This window comes from Colobus angolensis, unplaced genomic scaffold (assembly GCF_000951035.1).
Source record: "Colobus angolensis palliatus isolate OR3802 unplaced genomic scaffold, Cang.pa_1.0 Scaffold50, whole genome shotgun sequence".
NCBI lineage: Eukaryota > Metazoa > Chordata > Mammalia > Primates > Cercopithecidae > Colobus > Colobus angolensis.
Genome location: NW_012118488.1, coordinates 3,442,059 through 3,458,871, shown reverse-complemented (window position 1 = coordinate 3,458,871; position 16,813 = coordinate 3,442,059). Strand labels below are relative to the sequence as shown.

At 48.5% G+C, this 16,813-nt stretch overlaps 1 protein-coding gene and 1 pseudogene across 4 annotated transcripts; both read left to right on the top strand.

Annotated features, from left to right (window-relative positions):
* Positions 1 to 3,328: 3,328 nt before the first annotated feature.
* Positions 3,329 to 14,345, top strand: PHB (prohibitin). 4 transcript variants are annotated; one of them, XM_011959912.1, is made up of 7 exons: positions 3,329 to 3,385; positions 4,917 to 5,031; positions 6,367 to 6,528; positions 8,949 to 9,091; positions 9,263 to 9,379; positions 11,564 to 11,659; positions 13,180 to 14,345. In XM_011959912.1, exons 2-7 carry the CDS (start codon positions 4,944 to 4,946, stop codon positions 13,390 to 13,392), a joined length of 819 nt encoding a protein of 272 aa, XP_011815302.1. In that variant the 5' UTR covers positions 3,329 to 3,385; positions 4,917 to 4,943; the 3' UTR covers positions 13,393 to 14,345. The 4 variants fall into 4 exon arrangements, with proteins under 4 accessions (XP_011815302.1, XP_011815305.1, XP_011815304.1 ...); XM_011959914.1 differs by having other exon boundaries at positions 3,345 to 3,476; XM_011959913.1 differs by having other exon boundaries at positions 3,362 to 3,480.
* LOC105524658 overlaps positions 13,783 to 16,813 on the top strand; it is a 10,847-nt pseudogene continuing 7,816 nt past the window's right edge.

The following is a 16,813-nucleotide window of genomic DNA, read 5'->3' as shown; positions in this document are numbered from 1 at the left end:
TATACACAAATAAATTGGAAAACCTAGAGAAAATGGATAACTGGACACATACCAATATTGAACCAGGAAGAAACAGAAAACTTGAAGAGACCCATAACGAGAAATGAAATCGAATTAGTGATAAAAAGTCTCCCAAAACAGAAAAGCCCAGGACCAGATGGCTTCACTGCTGAATTCTACCAAACTTATAAAGAAGAAATAATCAAACTATTCCAAAACAACTGAAGAGGAAGAAATTCTTCCTAACTCATTCTGTAAAGCCAGAATTACCCTGACGCCCAAATCAGACAAAAACACAACAAAAAAAGAAAACAGCAGGCCAATATCCTGGATGAACATCAATGCAAAAATCCTCAACTAAATGCTAGTAAACAAAATCCAACAGCACATCGAAAGGATAATACACCATGATCAAGTGAGATTTATTCCAGAAACGCAAAGACGGTTCAACATACATAAATCAATAACCGTGGATGCATCACATGAGCAGAATGAAGGACAAAAACCATATGATCATCTCAATAGATACAGAAAAAGCATTTGATAAAATTCAACATCCTTCATGATAAATATTCTCAACAAATTAGGCATAGAAGAAACATATCTCAACATAATAAACTCCATAAATGACAAACCTACAGCAATCATCATATTGAATGGGGTAATAGAGGAATGCCTTTCCTCTAAGAACTGGAAGAAGGCAAAGATGCCCACTTGCATTACTTGTTTTATTTATTTGTTTATTTTTGAGATGGAGCTGTGCTCTGGTTGCCCAGGCTGGAGTGCAATGGCGCAGTTTCGGCCCATCGCAACGTCTGCCTCCCGGATTCAAGTGTTTCTCCTATCTCAGTCTCCCGAGTAGATGGGATTACAGGCATGCGCCACCATACCGGGCTAAATTTTTTTTGTATTTTTAGTAGAAACGGGGTTTCTCCATGTTGCTCAGGCTGGTCTTGAGCTCCCGACCTCAGGAGATCCGCCCACCTTGGCCTCCCAAAGTGCTGGGATTTCAGGCGTGAGCCACTGTGCCCCACACACTGTCATCACTCTTAATCCACGTAGTACTGAAGTCTTAGCCAGAGCAATCAGGCAAGAGAAAGAAATAAAAGGCATCCAAATTGGAAAAAAGGAAGTCAGACCAGTGTGAAGGCAGTAAGTTATCTCAATCTCACAGTAAGTTTCAGATTGAACTCCTTGTTCTACTCTTTCCCCACTTCTCACTACTGCGCTTGAGTAGTCTTAAAAAAAAAAAAAAAAAAAAGGCAAATTATCCCCTTTTGAAGATGACATGATACTTCACATATAGAAGGGCCGGGCACGGTGGCTCAAGCCTGTAATCCCAGCACTTTGGGAGGCCGAGACGGGTGGATCACGAGGTCAGGAGATCGAGACCATCCTGGCTAACACGGTGAAACCCCGTCTCTACTAAAAAATACAAAAAACTAGCCGGGCGAGGTGGCGGGCGCCTGTAGTCCCAGCTACTCGGGAGGTTTAGGCAGGAGAATGGCGTAAACCCGGGAGGCGGAGCTTGCAGTGAGCTGAGATCCGGCCACTGCACTCCAGCCTGGGCGACAGAGCGAGACTCCGTCTCAAAAAAAAAAAAATAAGAAAGAAAGAAAAATCTAAAGATTTCACCAAAAATCTCTTAGAACTGATAAATTCAGTAAAGTTGCGGAATACAAAATCAATATACAAAAACGGAGGAAAAAGACCTCTACAATAAAAACTACAAAACACTGATGAAAGAAACTGGAGAGGACATAAACAAATGCAAAGACATCTCGTGTTCATGGATTGGTTCATGGATTGGTGAATAATTAATATTGTTAAAATGACTATACTTTATTTTATTTTATTTTTGAGACAAAGTCTCGCTCTGTCACCCAGGCTGCAGTGCAGTGGCACAGTCACAGCTCACTACAGCCTTGACCTCCCAGGCTCAAGCAATCCTACCACCTTGGCTCCCGAATAGGTGGAACTACAGGTACATGCCACCACATCCAGCTACTTTTTATTTTTATTTTTTTGTAGAGATAGGGTCTCACTTTGTTGCCCAGGCTAGTCTCAAACTCCTAGGCAAAAGCAATCCTCTGGCCTTGGCCTCCCGAAGTGCTGGGATTACAGGCGTGACCACCACGCCCAGCCCTCACGTTCTTATTCCTGTGTGGGGGCTAAAAGAGTTGATCTTACGGAGGTAAAAACTAGAATGAGAGCTGAGCGCGGTGGCTCATGCCTGTAATCCCACCACTTTGGGAGGCTGAGGCGGGTGGATCACCTAGGTTGGGAGTTCGAGACCAGCCTGACCAACATGGAGAAACCCCGTCTGTACTAAAAATACAAGAATTAGCGTGATGGCGCATGCCTGTAATCCCAGCTACTCAGGAGGGTGAGGCAGGAGAATCGCTTGAACCCGGGAGGCGGAAGTTGCGTGAGCCGAGATCGCGCCGCTGCACTCCAGCCTGGGCAACAAGAGCGAAACTCCATCTCAAAAACAAAAAAGCAAAACAAAACAAAAACAAGAAAATAAACAAACACGCACACGGAGGTGGGGCGGCGGAGCGGCGGCCGGGAGGAGGAGGGGAGAGGTAAGAAAGAAATGATAAATCAAATGAAGCACATTGTTAACAATAGGTGAATCTGAGCCAAAGTTAAACGTGCGTTCTTTTGCACTATTCTTGCAACTTTTCCAAATAAAACGTTTCTTTAAAATCATGTTCAGGGGACCTGGATTCCAAGCCGAGCCCCTTTTCTCACTCGGTGCATGACCCTGAATGAATTCCTTCCTCTCGGTTGGTCTCAGTGTTTCAGCACAGATGGTTCTCTCTGTGTCTGGTAATCAATGTCTCACAACTCTGAGGACGTTTGCAGACAGGGCTTTGGAAGGAAGACGGCCCTTCGTTTCTCCCAAAGGGTCTCAGCTCGCCGGTGATTTCACCACGACTTCCCCCAGAGTTCCACCTGTCCTCTTTCATCAGTCATAAACTTGCCCCTACTCATTTTTGCCACCAATTGGACGCCCACCTCCTCTTTCCCGGAGCCCTAAGGCTCACCTTCCCTCAGTCTTAGCCGCTGTACAGGACAGGCACGTGCATTTAGCCCCAGGAAACTACAGCTCCCAAACGGCATTGCGGCAACATCTTTGCGGTGATCACCAAAGAGAAAACGCTTTTCTTCGGGGGCCCGCCGCTGCATAGCCTTTTGGGAGTTGTAGTTCATCTGCCAAGAGCCGTGGAACCAGGGTGAGGTTCTAAGCCACCCTTCCCAGAACTCACAGCTCTCTTTCCCACCAATAGGAAGCGTGGATCTTGGAAAGAGGGCGGGGCAGAGGAGCGCATGCGCGGTATGCGTGCTTGGGGAATTCATGTGGAGGTCAGAGTGGAAGCAGGTGAGAATGGAGGGGGCGGCAAAGGCCAGTCTCTGGGCGTCTCTGCAGTCGTCCTGTGCCCCATGATGTGCACTTTGGGCGAGGAGAGTGCGTGCGTGAGTCCGACATGTGAGGGAGGGGAGAAGGGGCTGAGCCCGGGACGAGCCAGGGGTTGCTCAGAGTAAGGGAGGTGTCCATGGGGGCAGGGTGAGGAATAATCCAGAAGCCATTAGAAATGGAAAGAGCCAGGTGTCCTAGCCTCGGAGAAGGAAGATTTAAATGCACTGGACGAGATAAAGGTAGTCTCAGGAGTTGAGGTCTGGGAAGTAGGGAGGGAGGATTTGAGGCTGGAGCGGGCAACGACGGTGGGGCGGAGCGTTAGAAAGTTAGATGCTAGAGTGATTTCTAGTTAGGTCAGCTGTGCCTGTGCCCACCCCGCCTCAGCCCCACCCTCCCAGTTATTCCAGAACTCTTTATCCCTGTGCAACTAGTTAGAGCCTTTCTCCCAAATGGGTTCTTAAGTTATCTTGGCCCCAGGATGTCATCCAGCTCCTGCTTCCATAAGAAGCAGGTCGTTCCTAATACACAATGTTGAGAAGCAGTATGGTGAGGAGGAAAGCAGTGTCTGCTAGCATTAGACTTTTGGGTTCTAATTCTGGTTCTACCACTTAATAACTGCAATCTCGGCTTCTCATGTAACCTCTCTGTGTGCCTCTGTTTCCTCTGGAGTAATATGCTTCATAGGGTGATTGTGAGAAGTAAATAAATTGCTTTTATTAGGCTACCTGATGTTAGCTGTAATGGTTACTTTTTTTGTTGACATCAACATGTAGCACATTTTTCGAGTTATTTTTTCAAACCATAATTGCAGCAATCCAACCACACAGCCTCTTTTTGGGGGCCTACTTGTGCAGGAAATGAGAGGGTGGTTTAGTGTGGTGCTAAGTTCTCTATGGATTTCAAGCCCATGCATTGTTTTCATTATTGAACCAAGTGTCCCAGACACCTTACTTTAAATGGTTGAGAAAAAAAAGAGAAATCAGCCAGGCGTGGTGGCTCATGCCTGTAATCCCAACACTTGGGAGGCCGAGGCAAGGGGGACACTTGAGCTCAGGAGTTCAAGACCACCTGGGGCAACGTAGCGAGACCCCATCTCTGCACAAAAATGAACAAAATTAGCTGGGCGTGGTGGCTAGCTAATTTAACACTTCTGTGGACCCTGCTACTTGGGAGGCTGAGGTGAGAAGATTGAGCCTGGGAGGTCGAGGCTTCAGTGAGCTGAGATGGTGCCACTGCACTCCAGCCTGGGTGACAGAGCAAGACCCTGTCTCAAGGAAGAAGAGAGAAAAGAAACTGGAAAATAAAGCAGAAGAATTGATAGTACACTTTAAAAGCTACAAAGCATTATTAGGTATCCTTCAATGGATGATTTAGCACTTTCAGGAATGGGGAAATAAATAGCCCGGTTGAAAAGTGACTGTTGTGTGTCAGAGAGGGCCTTCTCTGAGGATTTGGCATCAAGTTTGATTGTATTTTGTTTTTATCCACTTAGGTGTGAGAGGGTCCAGCAGAAGAAAACATGGCTGCCAAAGTGTTTGAGTCCATTGGCAAGTTTGGCCTGGCCTTAGCTGTTGCAGGAGGCGTGGTGAACTCTGCCTTATATAATGGTGAGGCATGGAGGGACAGTGGGTCACTGCACTTTCCTGGGAGATTTCTGTTGGTCTGCATAGCCCATGTGACACTCTTGATGGTAGCTGCTGTCAGTGAATATGTTTGTGGCCAAGAGGGCTCATCTCTTGCCATTTCATACCCTAGGACTGCATTGTTATCAGAGCCCCTGACCTTTCAGTCATAGGTTCTCTCAGAGCCTTTATTCAAAAAGAGCCTCCCAGCCCACTTCCTAGGTGGGTGTGTCCAGTGGCTCCTGTCAAAGTGAAGTGAAGCCGCACCACCCAAACGTTGCCGCGCAGTGTCTGGATTGCCCTGGCTATCTGAAATGGAGATCTCATTTGTTCTCCTCTTCTTGCATGTGAAATAACAGCAAAGGCTGCAGATCTGTTTGGGCGACCTTGTCCCGAACAGGAGCTTTTGCTCTGCTGAATTTGGATAGTTTCAGAAGAAATATCTTTGAGATGCATTGCCCAGCTTTTAACAGTGTAGGAGGGGGGTTAAGCTGGGTTTTCTTTCACTTTACTGTGGAAGCTTCCTCATTGGTCAAGCAATGGATTTGACCTGACTGTATCTGTAGGACCCCCTTTAACTCTGACATTCTAACACTTTCACATGCTGCAAAGCAGCAGTAGATTGACCCATCTGGTGTGTGGCTGGCTGACAAGAGGAGCTTTACTTTCAGAGTGAAGATTTGGACCAATGATAAAGTTGAGAGAGGCAGCTGATTAGAAAAGGCTGCTTGGCTTATATGACACATCTTAGCAGTTCTGTGATCCTTTTGGCCACACCTGCCACTAGACAGTAATTGCCGTCATAGATTTCTCTCTCTGCCAAGACAGCTCTATAACCCCTTAAAACTTTAGAGAAAGAGAGCTATTAGGAAGAAAGAGTGGGACCTTCTAAATGTAGGATTCCCGTAATGAGGGTGCTGCTTCTGGGAGCACTAGGTTAAATTGGAGCCCCTTGGATATGTGGTAACTGGGAAGACCTCAGTGAGTTTTAGAAGTTTTGGTAGGTGATTCCTGGAAATATGTTGGTGGGAGTTCAGGGATAGAATGGTCATTCAGAAAATCAACAGCCAGTTCCCTCAAGGAGAAAGGATGCTAAGGAACAGATCCTATTATCAATCCTTGGGGACATGTGGAACAGGAAGTGATTGCTTAGTTTTGTAGCTATTTAGAAGTCTCTAGAGACCAGGAGTTGGGGAAGACAGAGAGAAGAGGGGAGACTTAATAAGTGAACAGAAAGCACCAGGGCTCTTTCAAAGACATGATCCTTTTGTTTAAAGGATGGGAAGATTTTTATGACATGTCATTATCCTTTCTTCCTAGTGGATGCTGGGCACAGAGCTGTCATCTTTGACCGGTTCCGTGGAGTACAGGACATTGTGGTAGGGGAAGGGACTCACTTTCTCATCCCATGGGTACAGAAACCAATTATCTTTGACTGCCGTTCTCGACCACGTAATGTGCCGGTCATCACTGGTAGCAAAGGTGAGTCTTGCCTGTGGTTCAGGTAAAGTAGGGAGTGTGGAAGAGGTGCTCTGCTCTTTTGTGTCGCTGGAGCATCTGTGGGATACCAGGATCCAGAAGAGTTTGGACTGTACATCACAGGAATGACTAGACTACTTGCCCTGGAGAGTTTGATATGAAATCTTAGAAATATCCACTTATGCTGGGCGCGGTGACTCAAGCCTGTAATCCCAGCACTTTGGGAGGCCGAGACGGGTGGATCACAAGGTCAGGAGATCGAGACCATCCTGGCTAACACGGTGAAACCCCGTCTCTACTAAAAAAATACAAAAAACTAACCGAGTGTGGTGGTGGGTGCCTATAGTCCCAGCTACTCGGGAGGCTGAGGCAGGAGAATGGCGTGAACCTGGGAGGCGGGCCCTGCAGTGAGCTGAGATCTGGCCACTGCACTCCAGCCTGGGTGACAGAGCGAGACTCCGTCTCAAAAAAAAAAAAAAGAAATATCCACTTATGGCCGGGTGCAGTGGCTCATGCCTGTAATCCCAGCACTTTGGGAGGCCGAGGCAGGTGGAGCACCTGAGGTCAGGAGTTTGAGACCAGCCTGGCCAATGTGGTGAAATGCTGTCTCGCCTAAAAATACAAAAATTAGCCGGTGGTGGGGGGTGCCTATAATCCCAGCTACTCAGGAGGCTGAGGCAGGAGAATCGCTTGAACCTGGGGAACGAAGGTTGCAGTGAACTGAGATCGTGCCACTTTACTGCAGCCTGGGCAACAGAGTGAGATTCTGTCTCAAAAAAAAAAAGCCTGCTTCTAAACTTCCCACCTCTTTGGGATTTCTTTCTGTACTGTTTTGCAGTTGTTTTCAGGATACATTACGTACCTATTTCTAAAACTATTGATAGGAGCTTCCAGAGATCAGGGAGTTGTCAGTATTAATACATTGCCTACCTCTCTTGGTGTGCAGTTCAGGGCTCTGTCTCACAGGCGCTTGGTCCATATTGTTGACGTCTGTAAGCAAGCCATGACGGTGCTTTGGCTCCTTGCAGGCCTGAATTGTCCAGGGGAAGGTATAATTCTCTCCCTGGATCCTTTAATTGGCCCAAGTAATGAGAAGCAGAACATAGGTGGGTCTATTAACCCCTTATATGTGTTACACATTTGACAGAGTGCTTTTATGACTCTTTTTTCCTTCAGTTTTCCCCAACATTTCCTCAAGGCCCAGAAAGCAAATGAACTAGTCTAACACGGTTTCCACCAGACCCAAACTAACCTCTCCAAGGCTGACTCCTGACTTGGCCACAATCACCAGAGCTTGGAAAGGCCTCACCCTACAATTCTTAGCATTGGCCTGTCTATTGTCTTAAAATGTTCAGTGTTGCAGACGTTACATGGCACCTGGTAGACATATAATCTGAATTACGTGTATCTGAGGGCATTCAGGGGATACCAAAAAGCTGCTATCACTGAATGTTCTAAGAAATTATAAACTCTTTGTGATGCTCTCTTGGGTTCTCTGCCAAGGAAACCAGGCATACCTATTCCTTGCCCTCTAGGATCTTATAATCAGCAGATTTGCTTATAAATTGTAGCCAATTTGGAGCCAGGCACAGTGGTGCGTGTCAGCTACTCAAGAGGCTGAGGCAGGAGAAATGCTTAAGCCCAGGAACTTGAGTCTAGCCTGGGCCACGTAGCAAGACCTTGTCTCTAAAAATAAAAAATAAAAAATAACAATTACCAGGCGTAATGGCTCACACCTGTAATTCTAGCATTGTGGGAGGCTAAGGCAGGTGGATCACTTGAGCCCAGGAGTTTGAGACCAGCCCTGGGAAACATGGCGAAACTCCAGCTCTACAAAAAGTACAAAGATTACTGGGTGTGGTGATATGTGCCTGTGTAGTCCCAACTACTTGGAAGGTGTAGGTGGGAGGATCAGTTGATCCCAGGAGATCAAGGTGGCTACAGTGAGCCTTGATCTTGCCACTGCACTTCAGCCTAGGCAACATGTGACCCTGTCTCAAAATACATAAATAAAAATTGTAGCAAATTGGAGTAGGAGAGGTCATATAAAAGACCACTTGTGGCTAGGCGCGGTAGCTCACATCTGTAATCCCAGCACTTTGAGAGGCTGAGGCAGGTGGATCACCTGAGGTCAGGAGTTTGAGACCAGCCTAATGTGGTGACACCCCATCTCTACTAAAAATACAAAATTAGTTGGGCATGGTGGCATGTGCCTGTAATCACAGCTACTTGGGAGGCTGAGGCAGGAGAATCACTTAAACCTGAGGTGGAGGTTCCTGTGAGCCGAGATCATCCGACTGTACTCCGGCCTGGGCAACAAGAGCAAAACTCCGTCTCAAAAAAAGGGAAAAGGAAAAAAAAAAGCACTTGTTTTCCTACAGTGGTTTTTATTTTTAACTCCAGTGTTTGTCCCCTACCCTAAGATTTACAGAATGTCAACATCACACTGCGCATCCTCTTCCGGCCCGTCGCTAGCCAGCTTCCTCGCATCTTCACCAGCATCGGAGAGGACTATGATGAGCGTGTGCTGCCGTCCATCACGACCGAGATCCTCAAGTCAGTGGTGGTGAGTGAACAGGGGCCCTTAGCCTCAAGCCCAGAGCACCTCCCCAGAAGGGTGCCAGGTGGCAGGAAGCGCTTGGCAGGGGGTTGGTTGGGATGTGGCTGCAGTTTCCTGGTTCCTTTTCTGCTTCCTCGTAAACCTGACCTGCCCTTCTGCTCCTCCCTTTGAAACCAGGCTCGCTTTGATGCTGGAGAACTCATCACCCAGAGAGAGCTGGTCTCCAGGCAGGTGAGCGACGATCTTACAGAGCGAGCAGCCACCTTTGGGCTCATCCTGGATGACGTGTCCTTGGTAAGATCCTTCGGGAGACCATGGGGAAGGGGCTGCAGTTCTCGTTAGGTGGCTGGCTCCATTTCTGGGCAGACGCTATTAGGTCCCTGCTTCTGCTTTGCTAGATGTGAGACTTGAAAACACAGAAACATGTTGAGGCGAGGCAGTCTCCGTGGGTTTTTCAGTTGATTCTTTTACCTTCCCCCTGCCACACACATTTTTCTTGTGACCTCTGGTTGTATCCAGATAGTCCCTAACCACTAAATGTTTTACGTTCTCCAAACTATGTTACCCAGAAAGTGATGCCTTGTTAACCCTGTTTGACACAGGCAGAAACTGTCTGGTAGAGACCAGAGAACAGCTCGGGGAGTCTTTATCCCTAGCACAGACCTCCCAGCCTGACCCCTGGGAGTTTCCTAACACTTACGGTCCGAAGCTCAGTGATGTACGTTCTGGGAACCCTAGTGAAAGGTGATAGAGTGTAAACGAATGGTTCGATTCCCCCAGGCCTGGTATGGGGGCAAGGGACATCTCTGAGGCGTAAGCTATCCGCTTGAGACACTATAGCTTGTGTGTTTATATGACATTGGATGTCATAACTCAGACAGAAAGCAATACAGGCAGGATAGCGTTTCAGGTCGAGGAGGTTGAGGGGAAGGGTCGTGTTTCTAGATTCTCTGGGAAAAATCATTTGGAGTGATTTGTTCGGGCAGTGAGGTAAAGTGCTTCCTGTTCAGTTCTCCCGTGCATCGCTAGGGAAAGGCACCGCTTCCCCCAGCATCTGTGCAGCTGTTTAAACAGCCACTGGACAACACCCAGTGCTAACCCTGGGGCACTGCTCCACCTTGCTCCGCCTGCTGGAACCCCCGGGGGCTTGGGGCTCCCTCTGCTGGCAAGAGGCCAGGCTGCAGCCGTTCTGCAGGCCCTCCCCTGGTAATTACCGTGAACCTGAACACCTTGGCTGTGAGAAAACGCTGTGTAAAAACCTAAGGGAAAAGTTGGCATTTTACTAGACTTTAACCACATACTCCATTCTGGGGAAATGTGGGCTGACCACAGGAAACCCTGTCTAAGAGGTGTGAGAAGAAAATTAGGTTTCATGGGGAATTCGCTGCCCTCAGCTGGCCCTTTTAGAAATAAATTTTATTCCTTAATTATACATTTCATTTTTCATTTCTCAGGATCAGATTTTCTTACCCAAACTTTGACTAAGAGACTAGAAATGGATCAGGCGAAGTACAACAGCTGCAGTTAGAGTTAGGAGCTTAAACATTCTGGGAGAGAATGAGACCAGGATTTACTTGTAAGGAGCAGTTCAGGGCTGCTTTTTTAAAAGCAGAGGCTGGGAGAGCGGAGCAAGTGAAACAACTAGAATCTGATGGCAAAACCAATGCTCTCCTCTTGATTCTTTTTCATTAAAAAGTAGGATGAATAAGTAAATTGCTCTAGGCTGGGCATTAGGAATTCTGAGGTCCCTTCCCATTGTTTGTGCTATCGTTAGGGATGCTCACGTCAGACCTGACATGATTAGAGAAGGTCTAGGGATCATCAGACTTCTAAACCCTCAGCCCGACCAATGACTTTACCTGCTTTCTCTTTCTTTTAAACCCTTTAACAGAACCATTCACATTGGGAATAGCATGATTTGCGTTCCACCACCTCTCGTCCTCTTCCTGTTCAGTGATGGAGCTGCTGTGGGAAGAAGTGGACTGGTTAATCCATAATCAGAGAGCATCAGGCTCTTGGATCCCTGGGAACCAGCAGCCTCCCTCACTCTCAGGGGCCCCGTTTTGCATCTGGCCTTCCTTGGGCTTTGAACAAGGCATCAAAGGCCCTTGGAAGAGCACTAGTCAGTGGCGGGGGTCTTAGAACCCACAGTTCTCCTCTGGGGAGGTGGTCGATTGAATAGATACCTTCTGGTGCCTGTGGGCCCCATCAAAAGCCCCAGGTGCCATTTGCTACATGAAGTCGCTCACTGCACTGAGAGTGACAGAGTAATGTACAGGAGCAGTTTGGGCAGCCAGAGATTCTGGGTATAAACTCCGTTTGGATACAGATACAGAGGTGGAAGAGTGTTCTGGCCTCACAGATGCTTCCAGCTGCTAGAGCCATTGCTGGCCTCTTCCTTCCAGCGGCCGTGGAGGCGTCCCAGCAGTGCTGTCTAAGCAATCACACTGCCTCATCTTGTGCTCACTCTCCCCTTAGACACATCTGACCTTCGGGAAGGAGTTCACAGAAGCGGTGGAAGCCAAACAGGTGGCTCAGCAGGAAGCAGAGAGGGCCAGATTTGTGGTGGAAAAGGTGAGCATTCAACCAGATGGCGGGAGCCTCTCTCTCCCCTTTCTCCTGCACTCAGCTTCCCCATTTGCTGGGTGGCCTGGAAATTCATCATCTGTCATCCCTTCTTCCGGGATAATCGGAAGGGGCTTGAAGGAATTGTACTTCTGCAATTGGTTCCAGAGTCTTCGGGGGCTAGTCAAGGATATGTGGAGTTATGTTCCTAAATCACTGAAGGGTAATTTTTCTTCCACTTCTCTGAGATCAAAAACACTCTCTTACAAATAAAAATGTTTCTCCTGGAGTATTTTCAGCTTCACTGAGAAGTCATTTTTAACCATAGTTACATAGTGAAAGCTGACAGCAAAAAAGATCAAACGTTGCACCAGATGTGCTTTCGTCACTAGATTTTTTTCTAGTGCTAAATCCATCCAGATGTGTCAGAGAATGCGATGGGACACAGTGTATTTGCGTAGCAGCCTGGTCTTTCTGGTATTTGCAAAGACATGTTTATTGTTGTCCCCCTCTTCCCACCACCAGTATCCCTAATTGGTGGGGAGATGGGGACAGCAAGAAATAAAATGGGAAAAGAGGAATAGATTTGATTTAGTAGAATGAAAACACTGTGTGGGCAGGGACTTGCGTTGCTTTGTATCTTCCATAACTTCAGAGATTATAACAAGTCTAGTATAGTGTCTGGCGATAGTAGGTATACAGTAAATGTTTGTTAAGCAAATAGACGCAGGGCCCAGCCATTTCAAAATTGTATGTAATTTCAGGGAGGCTTAATACTGTCCTCTTCCTCACACTCCTGAAGGTCACACATTTCAGAGGACTGTCTTCCTCTTAATATTGGTAGGGCAGGCCTAGGAGGTCTCACTGTGGGTGCCTGGATTCTGGTCAGGAACCAGCCTAGCCCACAGGCAGCTCTAGGAACAGTCAGAAGTGCGTGCTGCTCTTCCTTAACCATCCTGAGGTTTTTTGTGTGGGACAGCGTCTCCCTCTGTGGCCCAGGCTGGAATGCAATGGCACGATCATAGCTCACTGCAGCCTTGACCTCCTGGCTCAAGTGATCCTCCTGCCTCCGCCTCCCAAAGTGCCGGGATTACAGACATGAGCCACCACACCTAGCCCTGTCCTGGCTTTGATGAAGTCCTTTAGACTTGGGGCTGGAAGGAAAGATGAGCCTTGAGGGTTGATCCCATTTTTCTTTTGCTTCTGTTTTCCTTGGCCTTGGATCCTCCTGGCTCAGAGTAGAGTTGTTAAGCTAGATTGCAATTAATATTAACGAGGACTTTGAAATAAGACAAATATTCATGCAGCCAACAGAAATGTATCTCTCCCGTGACAAGTGAGCATGAAAGGGAAGGGGAGGACTGGTGGGCTGTGTGCTCTGCTTCCCCCCGCCATCAGGAGGAGGTCAACTCCCCAAGTTCTTCCAGGAGCCTGGGAAGGTGGCTTTCTGGTGGAGGGCCTTTGGTTGTAGCCTGACATGCAGTGCCCTGAGGTTTGATCTTAGTCTGTCTCTACCTCCATTCTTTTAGGCTGAGCAGCAAAAAAAGGCAGCCATCATCTCTGCTGAGGGTGACTCCAAGGCGGCTGAACTGATTGCCAACTCACTGGCCACTGCAGGGGATGGCCTGATCGAGCTGCGCAAGCTGGAAGCCGCAGAGGACATCGCATACCAGCTCTCACGTTCTCGGAACATCACCTACCTGCCGGCGGGGCAGTCTGTGCTCCTCCAGCTGCCCCAGTGAGGGCCCACCCTGCCTGCACCTCCGCAGGCTGACTGGGCCACAGCCCTGATGATTCTTAACACCGCCTTCCTTCTGCCCCCACCCCAGAAATCACTGTGAAATTTCATGATTGGCTTAAAGTGAAGGAAATAAAGGTAAAATCACTTCAGATCTCTAATTAGTCTATCAAATGAAACTTTCATTCTTCTCACATCTATCTACTTTTTTATCCACCTCCCTACCAAAAATTGCCAAGTGCCTATGCAAACCAGCTTTAGGTCCCAATTCGGGGCCTGCTGGAGCTCTGGCCTGGGCACCAGCATTTGGCAGCACACAGGCGGGGCAGTGTGTGATGGACTGGGGAGCACAGGTGTCTGCCTGGGTCCATGTGTGGCCTCTCTCCTGTTGCTGATGGAAGATTTGCGGATGAGGGCACATGTGGCTGAACTGAGAAGGCAGGCCTCCGTCTTCCCAGCGGTTCCTGTGCAGATGCCGCTGAGGAGGTGCCGGGGAGGGGCAGAGAGGAAGTGGTCTGTCTGTTACCATAAGGCTGATTCTCTTTAACTGTGCGACCAGCGGAAACAGGTGTGTGTGAACAGGGCACAGATTGAAGAATCTGCCCCTGTTGAGGTGGGTGGGCCTGATTGTTGCCCCCCAGGGTCCTAAAACTTGGATGGACTTGGATAGTGAGAGAGGAGGCCTGGACCGAGATGTGAGTCCTGTCGAAGACTTCCTCTCTACCCCCCACCTTGGTCCCTCTCAAATACCCAATGGAATTCCAGCTTGAAGGATTGCATCCTGCTGGGGCTGAACATGCCTGCCAAAGATGTGTCCGACCTACGTTCCTGGCTCCCTCGTTCAGAGACTGCCCTTCTCAGGGTTTCTATGCCTGTGCTGGGAAGGAAGCAACCATGGGAAGGAAACAAATGTGTATAAACTGCTGTCAATAAATGACACCCAGACCTTCCGGCTCAGCCATGAGTTGGTTTTTTTGTTTGTGGGAGCTGTGGGATCAGAACAGAGTGTTCTAGCAGTTTTTGTGTGCACATGTTTGCATTGCCAGCTGGGACGGCGTCTCCAGTAAGGCAGAAAATGCTTTGTTTTCAGAAAACACTTTGTGCTGTCTGTGTTCCAGATCCATCCCCAACCTGAAGGGAATCTCTGTGGTAGCAGGTGAGGTTTGTCATGGGATGGGCTAGTAGGCGGTGAAGGTGGGTGGAGGGCAGTTAACTTGTTCTGTGTGTTTTGGTGCCGCTGCTCACTGGGAGTTACAGGCCTGCCCACCAAGTGCCAGCAACACCTTCCCCCAATGCTAGGGAAGTGGTTGACGTAAAATAATGTGTCCAGTAGTCCTCGGTTAGATGGCTTGGGGTGCTCTGCGGTAGGTTTCTTTTTTTTTTTTCTTGTTTTCTTTTTTTCCTTTCTTTTTTTTGTTTTTTTTTTTTTTTTGAGGTAGGGTCCCACTTTGTCGCCCAGGCTAGAGTGCAGTGGCATGAACATTTCTCACTGCAGCCTTGACTTCCTGGGCTCAAGCGATCCTCCTGCCCTAGCTCCCTGAGTATCTGGGACTACATGTGTGTACCACCATGCCCAGTTAATTCTGTATTTTTTATGGAGACCAGGTCTCACCATGTTACCCAGGCTGGTTTTGAACTCCTGGGCTCAAGTGATCCTGCCTTGGCCTCCCAAAGTGCTAGGATTACAGGCGTGAGCCACTGTGCCCAGCCAGTGGGTTTGTACTGCTTACTGTGCTTTGCTTTGATGATAGGGATATTGGAAATGCCTTGGCATTTGAGGGGAGCTGAGTTTGTGCATTTTGGATGGTGGGGAGGGAAAGCCGGCCTCAGGTTGAGAAATGAACTGTGTCAATCACCCACCCCAGATCCTTCTAGGAACAAAGTGGAAACAGCATGCAGTGAGTGGACTGACTGTGCTTTAAATCTGCTCTTCATTTAATCCCCGGGCTCACCACCTGGCCACAGAGAGGGGTCTTTAAGAAGACTCCACAGGCTGCTCTCTGACCTGGAGTCCATGTTTCCTTCCCCAGAGTGATCAGTCCACCACCTGTCAGCTGGGGAAGAGGGAGACCTGATGCACAGATTTGGGGTGGAGCCAGGGATTGAGTTCTCCCAATCCCTGCATTCTGCACCCCTCCCAGGGCCTCCCAGCAGCCATCCCGGGAGCAGACAATAGTGTGTGATGGGCTCCTGACCCTCCGCTGAACCTCAAACCTTCCTCCTTTGAGCCTCCCCCCATCCAGCCCATCTCCCTGCCACTTCCCCAGCATCATTTATCTCAGGCCTCAGGATATCTCTTCCCACTTTGGCTTTTGCTATAATAGTGAGGCTTTCGAATGATGAGGTGCCTGAACTCAAAGCGTGTTCAAGATTGGAGCAGAAAGAGCCTAATTCCTAAATAAGTTCCAGACCGGCTTCCACTCTGCGCCCTTCTTCCTCTTCCTGCTGTTTATTGCTTTGGACACCCTTTTGGGGGTGGGAGGGTGGGAGGCTCCTCTGTCTTTCCCAGGCTCTTTTTAAAAGAGCAGTTGTGTTTTCTGCATTTGGCGGGAGATTGGGTTTCAACCTCCAGGTGTCTGTAGGGGAGCCCTGAGCTGCAAAGCTGCCCTGCACTGCTTTGAGGTTGCTGGTGCCTTCAGGTCAGCCCTTTCAGTGGCAGGCGGGCCAGGTTTCCTGCTGGCTTTGCCATTAGCCTTCCTGCCAGGGATGGCAAAGGCACATCCCAGTGGCAGCCCAGGGGCCTCATTTTGCCTTGACTTCCGCCAAGTAATTCTTTTCACAAATGTTCAAGGGCTGTTAACCAGCTTCTTAGCCCCTGATGGCCTCTGGGTTTCTCTAGAAGCTGCCACAATGGGCCTTTATCAGCTCGGGATTCTCTGGGCCTTAGATCAAAAACCATGTCCTGTCCTGGCCAGAGAAGGGAGAGCAGGAAGTGTCTTCCTCCCTCTCCCCTTTGGTGGGGCTGAATAGTTCCCTTGTTCGGGCTATGAAGGGCAAAGAAGGCAGTGCACCCTGGGCAGGGAGAGGAGAGAAAATCCCTCAAAGGGTTGCCGTTTTCCTGACTTCTGCTAGTTTTACACAACTTCCGCCAGTGTGGACTGATAGGGAGGAGGAGCGCTGTGTTTATCTTGATGGGTTTGTTTGAAATACAGGGAAAGACAGTGGAAGATTAGTCAAATCCCACCTTAGCAAATAATCTAGTTACATTCCATCAGTCAGCCCGGGGATGTGCAGTTAGGACCTCCCCTTGACCTCTGCCATCCACCAATAATTGTGCCAAAGCAGCCCACCCAGATTGAAAATTACCTGGGTGAGAAGCCCATAGGAAGCTGCAACTGATTGGTCTGCTTCTCGTGGATCTTCCATTCATTCTGTACAGTGCTCCAAAGTTCATTTTTCTTTTCTTTTTCTTTTCTTTTTTTTTG

Coding starts and splice junctions, on each gene's coding strand:
- PHB (XM_011959912.1), top strand. CDS start 4,944: ATGGCTGCCAAAGTGTTTGAGTCCATTGGCAAGTTTGGCCTGGCCTTA. Junction 6,529..8,948: donor GGTCATCACTGGTAGCAAAG/GTGAGTCTTGCC, acceptor CCCTACCCTAAG/ATTTACAGAATGTCAACATC. Junction 9,092..9,262: donor AGATCCTCAAGTCAGTGGTG/GTGAGTGAACAG, acceptor CTTTGAAACCAG/GCTCGCTTTGATGCTGGAGA.